The sequence below is a fragment of the Musca vetustissima genome, unplaced genomic scaffold (assembly GCF_032173495.1).
Source record: "Musca vetustissima isolate MV318-11 ecotype Yass unplaced genomic scaffold, APGP_CSIRO_Mvet_v1 utg30815, whole genome shotgun sequence".
Classification (NCBI taxonomy): Eukaryota; Metazoa; Arthropoda; class Insecta; order Diptera; family Muscidae; genus Musca; species Musca vetustissima.
In genome coordinates, this window is record NW_026873000.1 from 41514 (window position 1) to 60938 (window position 19425).

The following is a 19425-nucleotide window of genomic DNA, read 5'->3' on the forward strand; positions in this document are numbered from 1 at the left end:
CAAAATAATAATTACAACTGTAAATTTATATTTACCTCAAACACTTCTGCAAAACCTCCTGTATAAATTTGGGACGTGGATGCTCCATATCCAATAGCAAACAACTATCCCATTCTTCCCATGACCATGTAAATTTGAAATTACTCAAATGATATGAGAACCAATTAACGAAACGATCAAAACATGATGTGTTCATCGAATCGATACGCATAAACAAAATTTCCGTAGCTTGAGCCAACACCTGGGGCAAGGTGGCCGGGTGTAATTTACACAATTCAATGAGAATTGAACCGTAGACAATATCCAAATAACGTGGTGTCGGCATATGGAATAGTTCAGCGAATATAACTTCTACAATACAATATTCGAGGGGTACTTTATTTTTATAGGGGAATGCCAATAGCTGGGCAGCACAATCTTTTCGCTCTTTATGATGCATTTCAATGATGTGATGCAAATGTTCTTCGATTAGGAAACGTTCAATCGAATGGGCACCGGGTAAATTGGGACCATCGGGACAATCTGTGTAATCGAACATACGATAGACAACCCATGGCATGGGATATTCATATGATTCGTGATGTGGTGGTGGTACAATCTGCGGCAAGTTGTGTTGCAGAGCTTCACACAATATGGAATCGAATGACAAGTAGGGACGTTGAATGTGTTTCTCGGCCCAATTGTCTTGACGTAATTTGCGAATTTGGGCCCACAAACAATCCAAATATTCTTCCTGGGGATGTGGTGCATCCACAGACCAAACACGCAAGGCGTTATGATGTTTCTTCGACCGTTTGTTAAGATACACTTCAATGCGTAGCAACAACGACTCCAATGAAGACTCCTTCTTTTCGTATAAATCACGACCAACCCATGGCAGGGTGGAGAGGACAGCAAACACATACCAATCACGTCGTACTTGTGGTACTGTATCCTCATTGGATACATCAATCATGGTATCCAACAATTGCAAAAGCGACGAAGCCGAAATGACATGACAATTCACCAAATCGGCCAAAAAGCGCAGCGAGTAACGTGCACTATTCCATTTGCACTGTTTCAGTGACTCCTTGAATATCTTGACCATGTGATCGACAAATTCACCGCCAAACTTGTAATTTTTGGCATTCAATAGACCCACCAGTGTCGTGTAGATGGTACACTTCTCAGGCATTTTTACGGCACAATCGGAGAGAATACGCAAGATTTTCAAACGGAAGGTGCCCAAATCTGCTTCCAATACCGAAACAAGGCCCTCCAAATTTGATTCAACCGAGGATGTGCTACGTTCGCCAACACGCAAAATCAGTGATTCCAAACGATCTTCAATTTCTTGATTCTCGGAAACACGGCGACGTTTACGATTGCGATGCTCTAAAATTGGAACAAATTGATAAAGATCAACGTTTTGGAAATTTGCATGTTCTTCAAATAGGCTGCCGGGTGGCACACTTGCTGTGTGGTGCCACCACTCTCATATTTCAACTTCTAACTAACTTACCATATCCATCTTCGTCTCCATCATGATGCCGTCTGCGATTCATGTTAATTCCTTCCTGTAGCTCTGAAGATCGTGGAAAATCCTGAAATCTTTATTTATTTTTATATCTGAAACTAGACCGTATTAAACGCTTTCAAGCTAATTCTTTTTCCCAACACGAACGAAAATGCTTTTGTTTCGACCTTAGGGGTATCTAGGTCGATATTTGACTAATCGATTTTAAATAACAGATAATCGTTTTATCGAAATTTGTGGCTGTCGTTGCCAACATAATATAATTTATTTTAAATTATTGATATTTAAAAAAATATATATTTTCAATATTTTTAGAGTTGGCGTGGGACTGTTTGAAGTAAATCGTAGTTGTAAGAAATATTAAAGTGTGGATTTTTTCATATGACTTATAAAATGTCAAAGCTTTTAAAAAGTTATGTTTATAAAATATCAAAGCATTGACTTCATTTAATATATTTCATTAGAAAATCTTTTTTTTTTCATAACAACTCAAAATTTATATTTAATTAATTAATTTTATTAAAAACACATTCTTTACGAATTATTTATGTAATACTTTTTAAAACGGCAATGCGTGAATTAAAAAAATGTTATATCCAAGAATAATCAAAGAGCTCCTTTTTAATATTAAAGCATGGATTTTTTTAATAAATATCAAACCTATTTTTAAAGCGTGGATTTAAATTTTAAATATTTTTCAGGAAATATCAAAGAGTAGATTTCTACAAATATTTATTTATGACATACCAAAGCGTTGATATATAAAAATATCTTTAACAATTAAAAAAATTCAATCATGCCTTTCTAACAAATATCAAAGCCTGTGATCTGTGTCAACATTTTTCAAATAATATTAAAATATGGATTGACAACAAATATTTCTTCAAGAAATATCAGGTCGTTGATGTATATATTTGTTTTTCAAGTGTGCATTTTTAACAAATAGTTTTATTTCCAAAATATTAATATGTGATTTTCTAAAAATTTTTATTAAAAATATTGTTGTAGTCAATATAATTCTGCAAGAAATTTAAAAAGTTTGTCAGGAGATTTTATGGATTTTATATTTAAATTTTGTTTTTTTTTTCTTTTTGGGAATATTCTAGTATGAATGTAAAAATTACGTTTCTTCCAAATATTGTCATCTATTTTTTTTATAAATATTTTTTTTCAAAAAATTTCTAGTCTTGGATTTTTTAATCTTTTTTAAGAAATCAAACATTTTTTAATAAATATGAAAATTTGGTTTTTATTCTAATTTTTTTGATATAAAATATTTTTGTTATTTAATATTTTTGTTATGTTTTATGATTTGATTTTACATATATTTTATATATCTTTTGTTATTAAACGTGTTTTACTCTTTATTTGACATTTATTTTCATATGAATATATTTGTAAATATTTTTTTAATTATCAAACCGTGTATTTTTAAATATATTTTATTTTTATAAAAGATCAAGCCTGGATTTCTTAAAAGTATTTTTTTTTTCAAGAAATATCAAGTCGTGAATTTATAATTTTTTTAACAAAATTAAGGATTCCTTTTATTCAAAATATTTTTTCTAAAAGTACCCTTGGATTTTTTAATATTATTTTTAAAACTATCGAAACTTCGATTTAATAATATTTGTTATATACTTTATTATTATTTACTAAAAATATATTTTTCAAGACACGTCAAGTCGTGAATTTATTATTTTTTTAATAAAGGCTTGGGTTTAATAAAAAAATTTTATTTTAAACTACTAAAACTTTTTAAAACTTAAAATTAAATGGATCTATCAAACAAAATTTTTCAAGAATTTTTTTTTAAGAAAAATTTGTATACCCTTCACCACACTGTGGTACAGGGTATTATTTATTTGTGCATATGTTTGTAACAGGAATCGAGATAGAAAAATGGTTCCTTTTGAGAATATACATATGCATTTCCGTCTGTCTGTCCGTCCGTCCGTAAGTCTGTCCGTCCATGTGTTTTTGTGAACAAAGTACAGGTCGCATTTATGATCCCATTTGGATGAAATTTGACACATGTAACTTATTTGGCCTAAGGACGAACCCTATTGAAATTAGAGGAAATCGGTTCAGATTTTGATATATATATTGTCGTCCGATTTTATGTAAATGAAAATTTGCACAGAGTTCTTAATTAGGTCTAGACCGATGTATACGAAGTTTTGGTGGAATCGGTTCAGATTTTGTTATAACTCCCATATATTGTTTCGTCTGATTTTATTTAAATGGAGCACCAAAGAGTCAAATTTAGGCCGAATGGCATACATTTTGCACAGCGAACCTCCCATATACAATTTCCTCCGATTTTATGTAAATGGTGCACCATACAATCAATGTTTGTCCGATTGAGACAACATTTTGCATAGCGTATTGAAGTTACTACAGCTTGACATCCGTATTGAAATTACTGCAGGTTGACGTCCGTGAAGTGTTGTTGAAATCGGTTCAGATTTAGATATAGCTCCCATACATATGTTCGTTCGATTTTATTTAAATGGAGCATCATACTGCCAATATTTGTGCGATTGAGACAATTTTGCACAGTGTATTGAATTAGGTCTGGATTAATGTATGCGAAGTTTTGTTGGAATCGGTTCAGATTTAGATATAGCTCCCATATATTGTCGTCCGATTTTATGTAAATGGATCACCAAACAGTCAATGTTTTCCGATTCAGACAAAATTTTGCATACCGTATTGAAGTTACTACAAGTTGACATCCGGGAAGTTTTATTGAAATAGGTTCAGATTTAGATATAGTCCCCATATATATTCGGTTCGTCCGGTTGTATGTAAACGGCGCACCGAGGACCCTCCGTTTGTTCTATATTAACCCAATTTATCAGAGGGTATGGAATTTAGTCTAGAATGCTTTTTGTTAAGTTTGAAATCGGTTCAGATTTAATTATAGCTCACATACATAATTTAGTCTCATTTTATGTAAATGATGCCCCAAGGTTCCTGTTCTATTTGCACAATATTTTGTTGTTGAAATCGGTTCACATGTAGATATAGCTCCCTTTATATTTTTCTCTGATTTTATGCAAATGGTGCAAATGGAGGAGCCTATGTCTGTTCGCTTTACATGAAGTATTGCAAAGCGTATTGAATTCAAGACGGTAAAGGTATAAATATAGCTTCCAAATATATTTTCATCCAATTTCATCAAAATTATGGTTTTTATTTGTTTTTAAGAAAAATCAATCAATATAAAGTCGTGAATTTTTCAATTTTTTAAAAAGTCTTGGATTTTTAATACTTTTATGAAATATTAAGGTGTGGGTTTATTAATTTTTGTTTAAGAAATATGAAGTTGTGATTTTTTAATTTTTTAAGAAATGTGAAATATGAATTTATAAAAAAATATTTTTTCTTAAAGCTTCCAAACCCAATTTTTTGTTTCTATAAAAAACAGCTATTTATTAGTGGGGAATGTATGGCATTGTTCGCCGAGGGGTAAGGCAGGGAAGACTATAGTTTCGGATCAAGCCACTGATCCTCATGAGTTCCCTTACCCCTCGGCGAACAATGCCATACATTACCCACTAATAAATAGTTGTTTTTTATAAAAACAACAAACTGGGATGTAGCCTGACTATTTTGCAAAAACAAAATATTTTTTTAAATAAAAATTAAAAATACACGCTTTTTTATTGAAATTTTTTGAAGAAGAATTTTTATAACCATATTACATTTATTAGTACAGAACATTCATTTATTAATTAGTACAGAAGTAGGTGTTCAGTAAATAATAGTTAGAGATGGGCAGTGGGTAAATACCCAAAGGGTAAATACCCATTTGTTTGTATTTATTTGGGTATTTACTATATTGAATCGGTAATACAACATCTTACACCCTATTTCCGGATTTCTGTTATCAAATCGATTTAGAATGGATACTTTTACGATACTTTAAAGACGGGTATTTACCCAAAAATTGGGTATAAACTCAATAACTGCCGAACCACCTGACATAGGCGGCCAAAATTTTGCACACATGTTTCTAATGTCAAAGCAAATATAGAAATCCAACATTTTAAGGCTAAATTGGCTGTAATTTGGCACAGAGTGTTCTTTTTGGGTACCAAATACCATGCAAAATTTTATGTATGTAGGTCCACGTTTACTGGTAGCCCCCATACAAAGGTACCCCTATTTAGTGTATTTACCCAAAAATTGGGAATAAACTCATTAATTGCCGAACAACTTGACATAGGCGGCCAAAATTTTGCACACATGTTTCTAATGTCAAAGCAAATATAGAAATCCGACATGGGGTCCCTGGGTCCAAGTTTTGATATAGCCCCATATAACCATATTTCCCGATTTAAGGTATTTTTTGTCTATTAGACACATTTTACAACCAAAGTGGCTGTAATTTGGCACAGAGTGTTCTTTTTGGGTATCAAATGACCATGCAAAATTTTATGTATGTAGGTCCACGTTTACTGGTAGCCCCCATACAAAGGTACCCCTATTTTGAGTATTTACCCAAAAATTGGGTATAAACTCATTAACTGCCGAACCACTTGACATAGGCGGCCAAAATTTTGCACACATGTTTCTAATGTCAAAGCAAATATAGAAATCCGACATGGGGCCCCTGGATCCAAGTTCTGATATAGCCCCCATATAACCGTATTTCCCGATTTTGGCCGCCTATGTCAAGTGGTTCGGCAGTTAATGAGTTTATACCCAATTTTTGGGTAAAAACTCGGGTATTTACACAAGATTTTACCCACGTCTTTAAAGTATCGTAAAAGTCTCGATTTGATAACAGAAACCCGGAAATAGGGTGTAAGATGTTGTATTAACGAGTCAATATAGTAAATACCCAAATAAATACCCGCAAATGGATATTTACCCACCCCTTGGGTATTTACCCGGTAAATACCTGGTAAATACCCGGTAAATACCATCTCTAATAATGGTCTATGAATTGAAGACCTTCTATGGATAAAAAACTTACTACACAGGATTTTTTTTACAAAAATGTAAAAATTCCAGAAATGTCAAAGAACCTGGAAGTTTTAAAAGCAATTTCTTATGAAAAAACACAAGATGTTTTTTTTTCCGGATATTGGTATAATTTGTACATAGTTGTTTGTATACATCAATGTCTTCTCAGTGATGGATTTGTCAAAAAGGAACCCAAAATTTTTTATTAGAACTTCAACAAAATGCCACATATTCGGTATAAAAATAATACACACGAAGAAAAAACACAGCTTATTTTCTTATAATCCCACATGTAACACGATCCATCCCAAAAACAACATTTTGAGTATTTTTTAATAATCCATTGATCGAAGACATAATATTCGTTTAAGTGATGCTCTCCCCTCCCTTCCTTTACACACAATCCTCACGTAAAGATCTTGTAACAAATTCATTTGTTCTAAGTATGTTGTTGTCCCATATCATATGTTTGTCCGTCTGTCCGTCGGAGTGTGTGTCTGTCTATATCATTCTAAATAAGTGACATTTCATAAATGAAATGTTTTTTCATTCATCCACAAGAAAGAAAAACAACAACGATATATCCGAACATTTTTGTCTTTTTTCCAATATTCTATAATCTCTAAAATTAGAGTTCGGTTTATCTATCCATTCCCCTCTCTATATTAAAATGTATATGTTCCTTAAGTGTCATCTTAGATGTTGTTGTCATTCCAGTAGTTGTTGTAATCCTATTCTATCTCTTCTTGTTTTAATTTAATTTTCAATTTATGACCAAAAAACTCCCCTACCCTACTCTAACCACTTATGAGAAAAATCTTGAAAGAATTTATTTTCCTAATGAGAGGGGAGTGCTGCAACGAAGAAGGTATTTATTTCTTGTGATTTGAAATGCATCGACATTTTAGTATCCATTCCATGTGGATTGATTAATATCATAAAATATGTTAATTTATTTTAATTACAAAGATGACAAAAAAAGAAAACTCTATTCTGTCGCTATCTAGGCCCAAAAGATTTTCCATCAGATTTTTCATTCCTTATTCGAATCTTCGGTATATTTTTTAATTTGTTTTGCTTTTGTTATTCTCAGCATTTTCTAATTTTCTTTTTGTTGTTTTGTGAAAAATGATCTCTCTCCTTTGAAAACAAACAGAAGTTCTGTGTCGTGTAACCCCGCTCACAGGCATTCCGACTGGCATTTTGTGTATGTCTCTGGAGGCTAAAGGGATTAGAAAATTTATTAGACATTTTTACTAAACAAGAAGTGTTCTTTGGATAATTAATTACTCTTCGAAATGATTTACGAATATGTTCTGCTCCGTATTCTGCATTATGATGATGATGGCGATGATCTTGCTGTTATTGCGCCCCTAAACTACTATCGGATTATGTTTTATAGCTTTTAGTGGCTAGACATTTTATATTGAGGAAATGTGTGGGAAGATTTTAAACTTTTAAATATTTAAAATGTATTTTTGGAGATAATACTACAGATAGGTAATACATAGGTTCCGAAAACTCCTAGCGTTTATTTTTAGATAGATGTGGACTTTTCACTTCACTTCACCGATCTTCCTTAAAAATTATTAAAAAATTACAAGAAACTTAATTACAAAAAAAAATGGATTATAATTAGAAAGGACAGCTGTGAACTTAACCTCATTTTGCCTTTAGTTACGCATTTTATGCACCTAACTGTTTTTTATGCAATGTATGTATCAACTTTAAAAGATTTATTGAGGCTTGGTCAACCAAAAATTTCCATATTTATACCCTTAAACACACTGTGGTACAGGGTATTATGTCTTTGTGCATATGTTTGTAACTGGCAAATAGAATCGAGATAGACACATGGTTGCTTTTGAGAATATGCATAGAATTACTTTCTGAATTAATTTATGCATGTCCGTCCGTCTGTTCGTCGTGCATGATCAGAATTGGATGAAATTTGGCACAGCTTATTAATTTGGCCCAAAGAAATTGGGAACATCTGTTCAGATTTACATATAGCTCCCATATATATCTTCCTCCGATGAGTAAATTGTACACCAAAGACCCAAAGTTAGGCCGTTTTTCACAAAATTTTGCACAGCGTACTGAATTAGGTCCAGATTGATGTCTGAATATTCTACCACTGCGTATCACTTACATATATTCGAAAACCATACTGGTGCCGTATATCTTACCACTGAACGGTCAATTGCTTTATAAGAGGTCAACAAGGTTTCTTTCTCATCGCACAAGTGTTGCCGGCTAGCGATTTGAGGAGCTTATCACATAAAGCAGTGACTTTCACAGGCGACAAGGTAATATTCCTTATTGTTTGTGTGACCTTATGACAACAAAAAAAAACAGTGAGAAAATCCTTCGCATTTGACCGAACTTAACGAGCTTTTTTCGGTTCCGGCTCTTCTGGACGCTTCCATCGCATTATAGCCGAAATCGCGATAAGTTAGTTTCGCATAATTTGGTGTGTAGAATTGTAATTGTAAGAAATGGGCTAGACACGCCCTCTAGGTATTTTGTGTATCTTGGACACGTATTTCAACCAATATCGCTGTAATTTTATTTTTTTGAGTAGAAATTTTCCCTATCAAAAATTTAGCATTATTATCTTAAGTTTTAGCCAAAAACAGGGTAACCTATTTATTCGGTATTTTGAGAGTTTTGGGCAAGTTTTTCAACAAAACTGGCTCTAATTTAGATTTTCATGTTGTAAAATCTTTCTACCAAAAATTATCAAAATCGTATTACTTTTTAATCGCCCATGTGCTGCATTTCGAGTTTGCTCGAATATGAAACATTTTCCCAAATTTGGTGTGCTCCATTCCGAATTCCTAAAAAAATATTGGGAATATAATTCAAGCACATATAGCCTTGTGGATTGAAAACGAAATGAGATCGTACGTGTTTTTCTGAGCACGTACAAGTTGAAAAATAACGCTGAAGTAATATTTAACGTGTTTTTACAATATTTATTTAAAAAATACAGTAGTTACATTAGTTTTTATAGTAAAATTAAAGAAAATAAAAAAGGGCTCCTTTTATCAAAAAACAGCGCGTAACATTTTTGAGATCAATCTGGCAACTCAACCACCACATGATCAAAATAAAAATAGAATCTTCAGTAGTGTTGGCGGTTTATTTGGGATACCATTTGTATTTTGTTTTTGCAAAATAGTCAGGCTGAATCCCAGTTTGTTGTTTTTTTTTTTTATAAAAAAACAACTATTTATTAGTGGGGAATGTATGGCATTGTTTGCCGAGGGGTAAGGCAGGGAAGACTATTGTTTCGGATCACGCCACTGATCCTCATCAGTTCCCTTAGTTTTTTGTTGGGATATTCTCCCCAGAAGCTGTTGCGCTTCTATACAAAAAACCTTTCATACCCAAATGTCTCTTGTAACAAAGCGAAGTACTTAGCTGACCAACGACATAAACTGCATGAGAATTTCGCTGGAGCCTCACTTCGAGGTTAACAAGGCATTTACAAACAATACCACACCTTTCCCACTGTTGTGTGTTGTCACATCGCGACAAATGCACACAACGACTTTGTTGGTGTTGCTAGTATACAGCAACAAACCAAACAGGCGTCTACAACTTCAGTAGTGTTGGCGGTTTATTTGGGATACCATTTGTATTTTGTTTTTGCAAAATAGTCAGGCTGAATCCCAGTTTGTTGTTTTTTTTTATAAACAATGCCATACATTCCCCACTAATAAATAGTTGTTTTTTTATAAAAAAAAAAAAAAACAACAAACTGGGATTCAGCCTGACTATTTTGCAAAAATAAAAATAGAATCTATAAAAAATCTACTTTTAAGATTTCCAATAGTCCTTTTAATAATGTTTCTTGCAGATGTGTGCACTTTATTATATCGATGTTGACAAGATCCATGCTCCACTTGTTTATAGGGCGTCAAAAAATGTTTCTAAAGCGTAACCACTGTCTCCTAGAAGCCAACTATTTTGCATACCATTTCCTCTTTTGTTAATGCTGCCTAGCTGCACTCATATGCCAAATAAAAGCATCATGGCTGGATCGTGGTCTGCAACTGTCCACAGCTTGTCTTCCAGGACTTTCATTACTCTCCACAATATTTTACACATTGTTGTGCGATCAACACTTATATTTAAATCATTTGCCCCTACCATCTGAAACCCACCAACAGCCAGAAATCTTAAGGTACCTGCTAACTGGAGGCTTTCGGGAATGGCACCCTTGTGTATGAAAGGACCCACTTCTCTCAAAATATCCATAAATGCTTATTTTAACATAAATAAATGCTTAATAAGCCAGCAGGCATATTTTTTCTTAATTTTGTTGGTAAACAAATTGCAAATTCCAATGAAACATATGTTTTTTTATTGAACACATTTCGTAACATATTGAACACATCTATGCTTTCGAGCCGCACTTTTGAGCACACCATTTTTCACAACGTGGGAATTTAAAAAAGTATGGGAATTCAAAAACTCTCGGAACATGTCACATGGGCAAATATAGCTCTTACCGGTACCGATCCATGTTCAGGTTTTTTAATGCTTTAGCCGTATTTTCCCACCGATGTGGCTGCTGTTTCTTATAAACGGTTTTTGAAGGCCTGAATACATATATACAGAAAATGACAAATATAGATCCATGGCTTGGCATAGCGCCCATACCCATTGTTAGTATTTTGAAGGGTTTCGACACATTTCCCATTGTAGTGGCTGTAATTTGGTACTTCGGGATATTTGATAAAGAAAATTGTTCCGGAAATTTGTCCATATAGGTCCAAGTGTTGGTATAGACCACCAATAAGTTCCAGCTCTCTCTTCCTGTTTCGTTAATTTGAAATATTATTTCTTCAGATCATGAACAACCCTTTACCAAAAAATGCATTAACATTGTCCCCATTTTAGGAGGTCCCGATCGATTTAAGAAACACTTCTAACGACGGTCGGTCGTTAGAAGTGGTTTCGCCTAATTAAAATTTGTATTTTTTACATTCAAAGTTAGTTTTTATACCCTCCACAATAGTATGAAGGGTATATTAATTTTGTCGTTTCGTTTGTAACTCATCGAAATATTCATTTCCGACCCTATAAGGTATATATATTCTTGATCAGGGTAAATTCTAAGACGATGTAGCATTGTCCGTCCATCTGTTGTAATCATGCTATATTCTGAAGGAGTTGAGATAGGGTGCTGGAATTTTGCATAGGTTTGTCTTTTGTCTGCAGGCATGTCAAGTGCCGGATATATCGGTCCACGTTTAGGCATAGCTCCCATATAAGGGTACCCCCCAATGTTCGGTATTTTGGGGATCTTAAGCACGTTTTTCAACCGAATTCGCTGAAATTTCTTCTTAGGTACGAAATTTCACTACAAAAAAATAAAAATATAGGTCAATTTTTTCTGGTAGCCCCCAAATAACGGTACCTCCTAATTTTCAGTATTTTAGGGGTTTTGATCGTATTTTTCCACCGAACCGGCTGTAATTTAGTATTTTGAGTTCTTAATAGGTACCAAATCTCTCCGCAAAAAATTATGAATATTGAGCGCATTTTCAACCGAATTCGATGAAATTTAGTATTTTGTAGTAATATTTGTATTAATATTCCCCCCTTTTTAGGGGACCATATAACCCCTTTTTATACCCTTCACCACACTGTGGTATGTCTTTGTCATATGTTTATAACAGTTAAAAGGGTTCTGGGTCAATTTACGCATGTCCTTCCGTCCGTCCAAGTATTTTTGTGAATAAAGTACAGGTCGCATTTATGATCCGATTTGAAATTTGGCAAATATCACTTGTTCGGCTCAAGGACGAGCCCTTAAATTGAAAATATAAATATGGTACAATTTTTTTTCGATTATATCAATAACATTCCTTGTAAAGAAATAATATCGTTATACCCTATTACACACCTATTTTACATTCCCGATAGAAATATTTTATTATGCACTGCTCTTATTTATAACACACAGTGAAAAAAAGAAACAAATCACATCAACAAATACTCTAAACTCGATCCTAAAAATATCATCAAGAACATCTAAAGATGAGAAATATACGATAAGTGGTGGAATTGTTGAAGTTCCTCCTATAGTCTGGATAGACAGACACATAAAACAACAATCGGAAAAACAACAACAAAAAAAACTAAAAGAACCGCATTTTATTCATTGTCAACATAATGAATATCTTTGTTTGTCTTTATGGCCATATCTGTCGGTCGTTCCGTCTGTCTGGCTGCTAGTTTCTGCTTACTCTACAGCCGATGTCTTCATTTTTTTATTTTTCAAATCTGTCTGGCTTCTTTGCTGTGTAAATCTTGGTGAATGGCAACTGCCATGGAATGTCATAAAATAGAAAGAGAATAGCAACAACAACTTAATACAGGGGACCAAATTTTAACACCTACCATTCGCTCAGTCTATTTGAATAGAACAACACAACAACAAAATGGATTCTTACAAATCTTCGCACAAACATGCAATTGTTTTTTGAACGGATGTCCGCACTTATAAACATATTAGTTTTAATGTTCGTTTCTTTTTTCTTCGTGAAAAAATAACAATTCGTTTACCTATTCGTTTTTTCGTTTAAACAAAAAACCGAAATATATCGCACAATGGCTGTTACAATGTTATTGTTTACATTGAGGTTATGTTTTGGTTTAAGGACGGTGTTAAATATTTCTTTAAAAAGACAACAACAAACTTTGCACCTTGGGCAGTTGTTCAATTAACTAATCATTGTGTAAATATTGAAAGAGTTCGCCTAACATTTATTTTGAAATAGATAATGAAATCTGAAACAAGTTGGGTTTTTTTCGGAACAGATATGAAGATTTGATTGGTTTTGGTATTCAGATGAGTTTGTCTACATCATTACTGGCCTTTGAACCTTTTACAGATCATTTGAAGATCTTCGATAAATAGATGACCCTTAGAAAGCATATTTTATAGAGAGAGAAGACCTTGGTCAGATTTTCTTTCACAGGACTGTTCCTTAGATTAAATGCTTTGGGTAGAATCAGTTCTACCTTGGATTAACAAAAAAAGATTATAAGGCGTTGTACACTTCGTTTCATAACTATAAACGCACCTTTAATTCAATTGGTATGCTAGTTGACAAATAAAATGGATCCACAATAAAATACATATTATTCAACAAAAATAGTTCATTTACTCATTATGGTTTCGCCTAATGCTGCACTTTCCAACTTATTGCTGCTGCATAACTATAGACGCACTTTTAAAAATTTAAACTTAACCGATTATAGGTCAAACAGCTCCACATTCTAACCCTGACATATTTTCCAAATCTTGTTTCCTGAGGTGAACATTTACGCCATAAAATAAAAAATTGGTCACTTTAGATTTGGGATAATATGACCGATCATCATCTAAACAGCCGTTCTAGGTGTTTGGTCAGATCACTTTCACCGTATAAAATGTGTGATAATGGCCTCTAAAGCGACTAGAAAAATCATGGCCCGCCCCAAAAATCATCTCAACATCACCGAAAATTATAGGTGTCGTCCTTGACCAAACCCGGAACTTCATGTAAAATTTCAAAGCTATCAGCGCGACATATCCGCCCTCTAGTGGGATAATAGTGATACTAAACAATATCATAACTCATAGACATGTTTAAATATTTACGTATAACTTACACATACGAGTATATACAACAATATAGTTCCCTGCTAGCATTTTTTATCGCCTAAGTAAAGGAACAGTCACTTAAATTCTGGTATAACATGATCGGCGACAATCGCTTTCTTATCGAAAATGAGAAAGTTCACGGGAAGAGTTGTACCACGTCCGCGATACTACTTGGTAGAATCTTCTCCGTGACACTATGAGTTACTCGGGCGATAAAGTTTGTAGTAACGGAGGCGTGGTACAACTATTCCCGTGAACTTTATCATTTTCCATAAGAAAGCGATTGTCGCCGATTATGCTATACCAGAATTTAAGTGACTGTTCCTTTACTGAGACGATCACATTAATTGTTCAAGTGTTTTTTCTACACTCAAGGATATGTCTACATTTCACTAATCTGATTTTTATGACCGCGTCCGCGATACCAAGTAGTGTCGCGGACGTGGTACAACTCTTCCCGTGAACTTTATCATTTTCGATAAGAAAGCGATTGTCGCCGATTATGCTATACCAGAATTTAAGTGACTGTTCCTTTACTGAGACGATCACATTAAATGTTCAAGTGTTTTTTTTCTACGCTCAAGGATATGTCTACATTTCACTAATCTGATTTTTATGTGGTATTTTTTAATTTTTAAAATATATAAACCTTTCGATTTCATTTCATAGCAAGTGTATAATTTAACAAGCGTTTTACAATGAAAAAAATTTTCACTTCATCACAAAGGTCTAAAAAATAAAAATAACTATTTATTTGCCTATTTTAAATATCACTTCATTTTTTCCACATACACAAAATATAACATTCTATTTTTTATTTTTTCACTATAATTTCAACTTATGTAACACTATAACCGATCACAACTCAATTCACGAATAAACTAAGCCTGTTTAATTTTGTCTAATTTTCACAATTCGAGAATAACTGTAAACTATCGCTTTTACATCGAAGTGAAGTAACGAAAAAGATACTAAAAGAAGTCAAATGCAACGGTGCAATACAATTGTTATTGTAAATCGCTTTTTTAAAAGAAAGAAGCTACGAAAATGACACAAGTTTCTCTTGGAAGATAAAACTCACTTCCAAATGCTTGCAGGGTTGGCATCAATTTGAAAGTCAACAACTGGCTATGTTCTTCAGGAGTAAATATCTACGCCATAGAATAAACATTTTGCCATTTTTCCCACAAAACTCCGGGTCTATTTGACCAACTAAATATTGCCCGATCTCCATCACCGCTGTCATGATTTTTCTATTACCCGAACCTCTCTCTCACTGTGTAAAGTTTCGTGGAGTTCGGGTCATAATAGTGGCTTTTAGAACGTCCAGAAAAACAGACAAAAATAAAGTTTTTGGTCCATTTCATCCCCAAAATAATACTGGGAACTTTTTTGGCCAGAGCCCATCCTACATGCAAAATTTCGTGACCATAACTGTGGTCTGTACCGTTTTTACAAATTTTAATGGACAGATCGACTCAGCTAGTCGAGATATAACGATCGGTATACTTAAAGGTGAGTCTAGGACCAATATTTCGCGACGTTACAAACTCTTGGGGCTGCACAAAGCTATAATACCCTGACAACATGGTTGTGTAGGGTATAATTATTGATATTGTCATATGTTGGTATTTTGGGGATTTTGCAAAAGTTTTTCCACCGAATAGGCTGTAAAATCACACTACCACTATCAATATCGATACCCGTTTTGGTATAGACCCATATAACGGTAAACCCACTATTATGTATTTTGAGAAATTAAGTCATGTTCTTTTCAGGTATTTTTCGGTATGTTCAAGATCTTAACATAATATGAGTTTTCTCCTAGGACCGCCCATCAATTGTAGATATGGTGGAGGGTATAAAAAATTCGGTCGAGCCGGTGTGTTTCTGTTGTGAAGAACTGATAATTCTGTACCACCGTAAATCACTCTTATAATTCGAATTATTTTATGGGGTAGTCCCTTTTGGCTTAATGCTTCCCATATGGTAGATCGTCTGATGATTTCAAAAGCATTCTAGAAGTCGATGAGTTATGGTGACTAGATTCTTGTATATGATGTTGAGCAATGTTATTTATCTCCAGTTGCTACAATATTTGAACCCAATTTTTAGATAACTTCACAACTATACCTTTATTCCACGTTGTCTTTCGTCCTCCCAATCTGATACGATGAACTTAGCTGCGGTTCTATCGCCCTCTTTTAGAGCTTTGACGGTAAACCTCCTTTATTTCGTTCAAGCTTGGAGGGCAGCGTATTTTTCATTGGAGAGGTTTCCGACGTTATTGATTTCGCTATCGAGATCTGTTGACGTCTTGGATGCCATTACGATAGCACATGAAGTCCTGATGAATTTGTTGCCGAGGTGGATCAGCCATCACTGTGCCATGGTTGGGATGACACGGCGGATAGTATGTCATCACGATAGAAAAGTTCCTTCGATAGAAAAGTCAAGTTCTAAATGGACATCTCGCATCCAGGAAGTGATGATGGATTTGCGCCTAGGTCGCCAATATTATCAAAATGTTAGTGCGGCATACTGCACCGTTACGAAAGATACATGTTGAAGAAAATATAACATCGACTTGCGGGAGTTTGTGATTTTTCATAGCCAAATCTCAACGATCTTCAAGACTGTTACAAGGGTCCGTTCAGGTGGTCGTCGCCGATTGAGACCATTCGCAACCTTGGAAGTTATTTCTTGTAGTAGTGATAAGTTTCCCTGAAACCCGATCGGTGTGTACTAAGAACGTAATGCTGTTTCAGGAAATCGGGCGGTAGATTTCCTCATTAGTAGCGTATTTAAAAGGTTTTCGAATTGGAATAACTCGGGCTACATTCCAAATATCAGGAATTATCAACTGTGAAACAGATAATTGGAGTACCAAGAATTGTTGAACCAAACATCTTTAAGAAGTACGTAGAAATGACATCTGAACCAAGGGCTTTGGATGGTTTGGAATTTGAAGGTTCGTGTTAGAATCTCACGCCTCTTGCTAGCTGCTGGCTTGCTTGACCATGTTCTGTGAAGATGGATTGCTCGATGAATTGACGGCAGAACTGTAAATAAGTGATTTCAATTTCTGCTAAAGAACGCAAACATTTTCCCATAAAATAACATCAATGATATACAAAAAAAAATCAACTTTCCGGTATTTAATTTCAACATTCACCTTAACCTTAGTAAATAAAGATCTTCATATAAACAAATCTTTTTTATTTAAATTACATCCCACAATCATCCGGAAATTCCGATAAACTCCCATCAGAAGTAAACACATAAAAACACACATAATTTTCTCGGAAGTGCATCTATTTTAGGCGGGATGGGAACGGGGGAATTATTATTAAATACCGCATTTGTTAGGCGGGCAACGACGACACATCACAAGTCTATAAATAGAATTGATGAAGCATCCGAATACTTTATGGTGTTGTTGTTGGGGATTTTTACTAAAGTTCGTGTAAATGATCCAGAATCGATATAATTATGAAACAAAAACACACTTCCATGAACACACAGACATTCGGAGGAACACAGAAACAGCAGCAACACAGCAACAATAAAACTGAAGAGTCAATCAAAAATCCCCACTCATAAGTCTGTGAGGCTGGCTAGCTGACGATTTGTTCGTTGGTTCGATGTGAGAATAATTTATGTACACACATCACATTACGGCCGCCCATCACCTCGATCAGATCGATCAATACAACGATCGACCATGTGCTGAGATCACTTTTTTTTACAACGGTTTGTTGTTTTTTCGCTTCGCGTTGAAAAGTCATCAACAGAGAAAAACAAAAACTTGTGATGGAGCGAACAAACGGTTTCGGTATTTCTCATTCTTTGCAACGCTTGTTTTTTAATGTGAGGGATAGGTATTTGTTTTTTTAATATCAAATTGTTTGTTTATATTTGGGCGAACGTTGAACGTACCAATCTCCATCGATCCAACACAGCAAGAGCATCGCCCCACTCCGCACTCCATTCAATCAGAAACAAAAAACAATCCTAAGAAATGTAAACAAACTAAGCAAATGATAAACAACAACAACGATGATGATGATGCACGAACAATAAAGAAAGAAAATCGAAACTAAAAAACCCGAAAAAAATGCCAAGGTCAGTAAACCTCCATGTGTTCGGGCGAAACAGCATGGCACGCCACGCCAAGCTACTCGTACGGTACATCTTTACCGCATCACCCAATGACTACTACTTAAAAGATACAATTTTCAATTTTTTCGTTACATGTGCAGTTACACACAAACATACATACGAACTTACACAACACACATGACGGTGCCGTCTCTCATGTACTCTCTCGGCTATACTGCACGGACGGATGTCTGGCGACATTAAGTTCAACGTCGTTGTTGGCATTGTTCATTCCAACGTTCGGTCGTTTTCATTTTCATTACTGAGTAGCCGAAATTATTTTTGGTTTTACATGACGTCGTCGCTGGCATTCGGAGATTTCAAATTGTCTCCCCTTCCCGGCAATTGTATTTTTACCGCCCTCTCTGAGTATTTCCTATAAAAAAGCAAAATTTTTACAAAGAAAAAAAGAGTTAATTTCGTGCATTAATTCAGTGTGGACTCATATTTCATATTTACCATAAATAAATTGATTCGTTAAGGAAATGAACAGTTAATAATACTTAACTGCTTATAATTAATCCGCTGCGAATGTTGCCAGATTGATGTCATAAATTTCTTATCAATACAAGGGAAATAAATACTGAAGTGGACCGATTTGGTACTACAAGTTGTGGGAAGCCATATTCTGGTTATTGACTTTAGCAGTTGTTTGAACAATGCCTCTTAAAAGAAACGAAGTTTCTATAGAAGAAAGAAAAATAATTATTACTTACTTAGCTGGCTTGTGACAGAACGTTTCATAAGCTGAGCTTAGAAAAGATTTCCAGGCGCGTCGGTCTTTTGTGCAGTTTTTCCAATTTGAAATACCATTTTCGGCAATTTGAAATACCATATTTCCTTCTGCGTGAACCATCAGCTGGTTCGCTTTTATATGCCTTCTGGGCTGGGGCATCTTCATCTATTCTCACAACATGACCTAGCCAACGTAGTCGCTGCAGCTCAATACGTCTAACAATGTCGATGTCCGAGAATAGCTGGCACGACTCATGGTTCATTCGACGGCGATATTCACCATCAACGCAGATCGGCCCATAGATCTTTCGGAGAATTTTTCTCTCAAACACTCCAAGAGCTGGGTGGTATCAGCGTCTTGTAGATTGTG

General features: G+C 34.5%; 1 protein-coding gene across 1 annotated transcript in view; it reads right to left on the minus strand.

The window, feature by feature from the left end:
- The window catches only part of LOC133322049 (nuclear cap-binding protein subunit 1), a 35514-nt gene extending 33969 nt beyond the window's left edge, over positions 1–1545 (minus strand). Inside the window, exons 1-2 of the mRNA XM_061531119.1 lie at positions 1502–1545; positions 36–1374 (exon numbers count right to left, since the gene is read on the minus strand). Coding sequence (XP_061387103.1) covers positions 36–1374; positions 1502–1544 — 1382 coding nt within the window. The 5' untranslated portion in view covers position 1545. The remainder of the gene's footprint in view (positions 1–35; positions 1375–1501) is intronic.
- Between the last annotated feature and the right edge of the window lie 17880 nt (positions 1546–19425).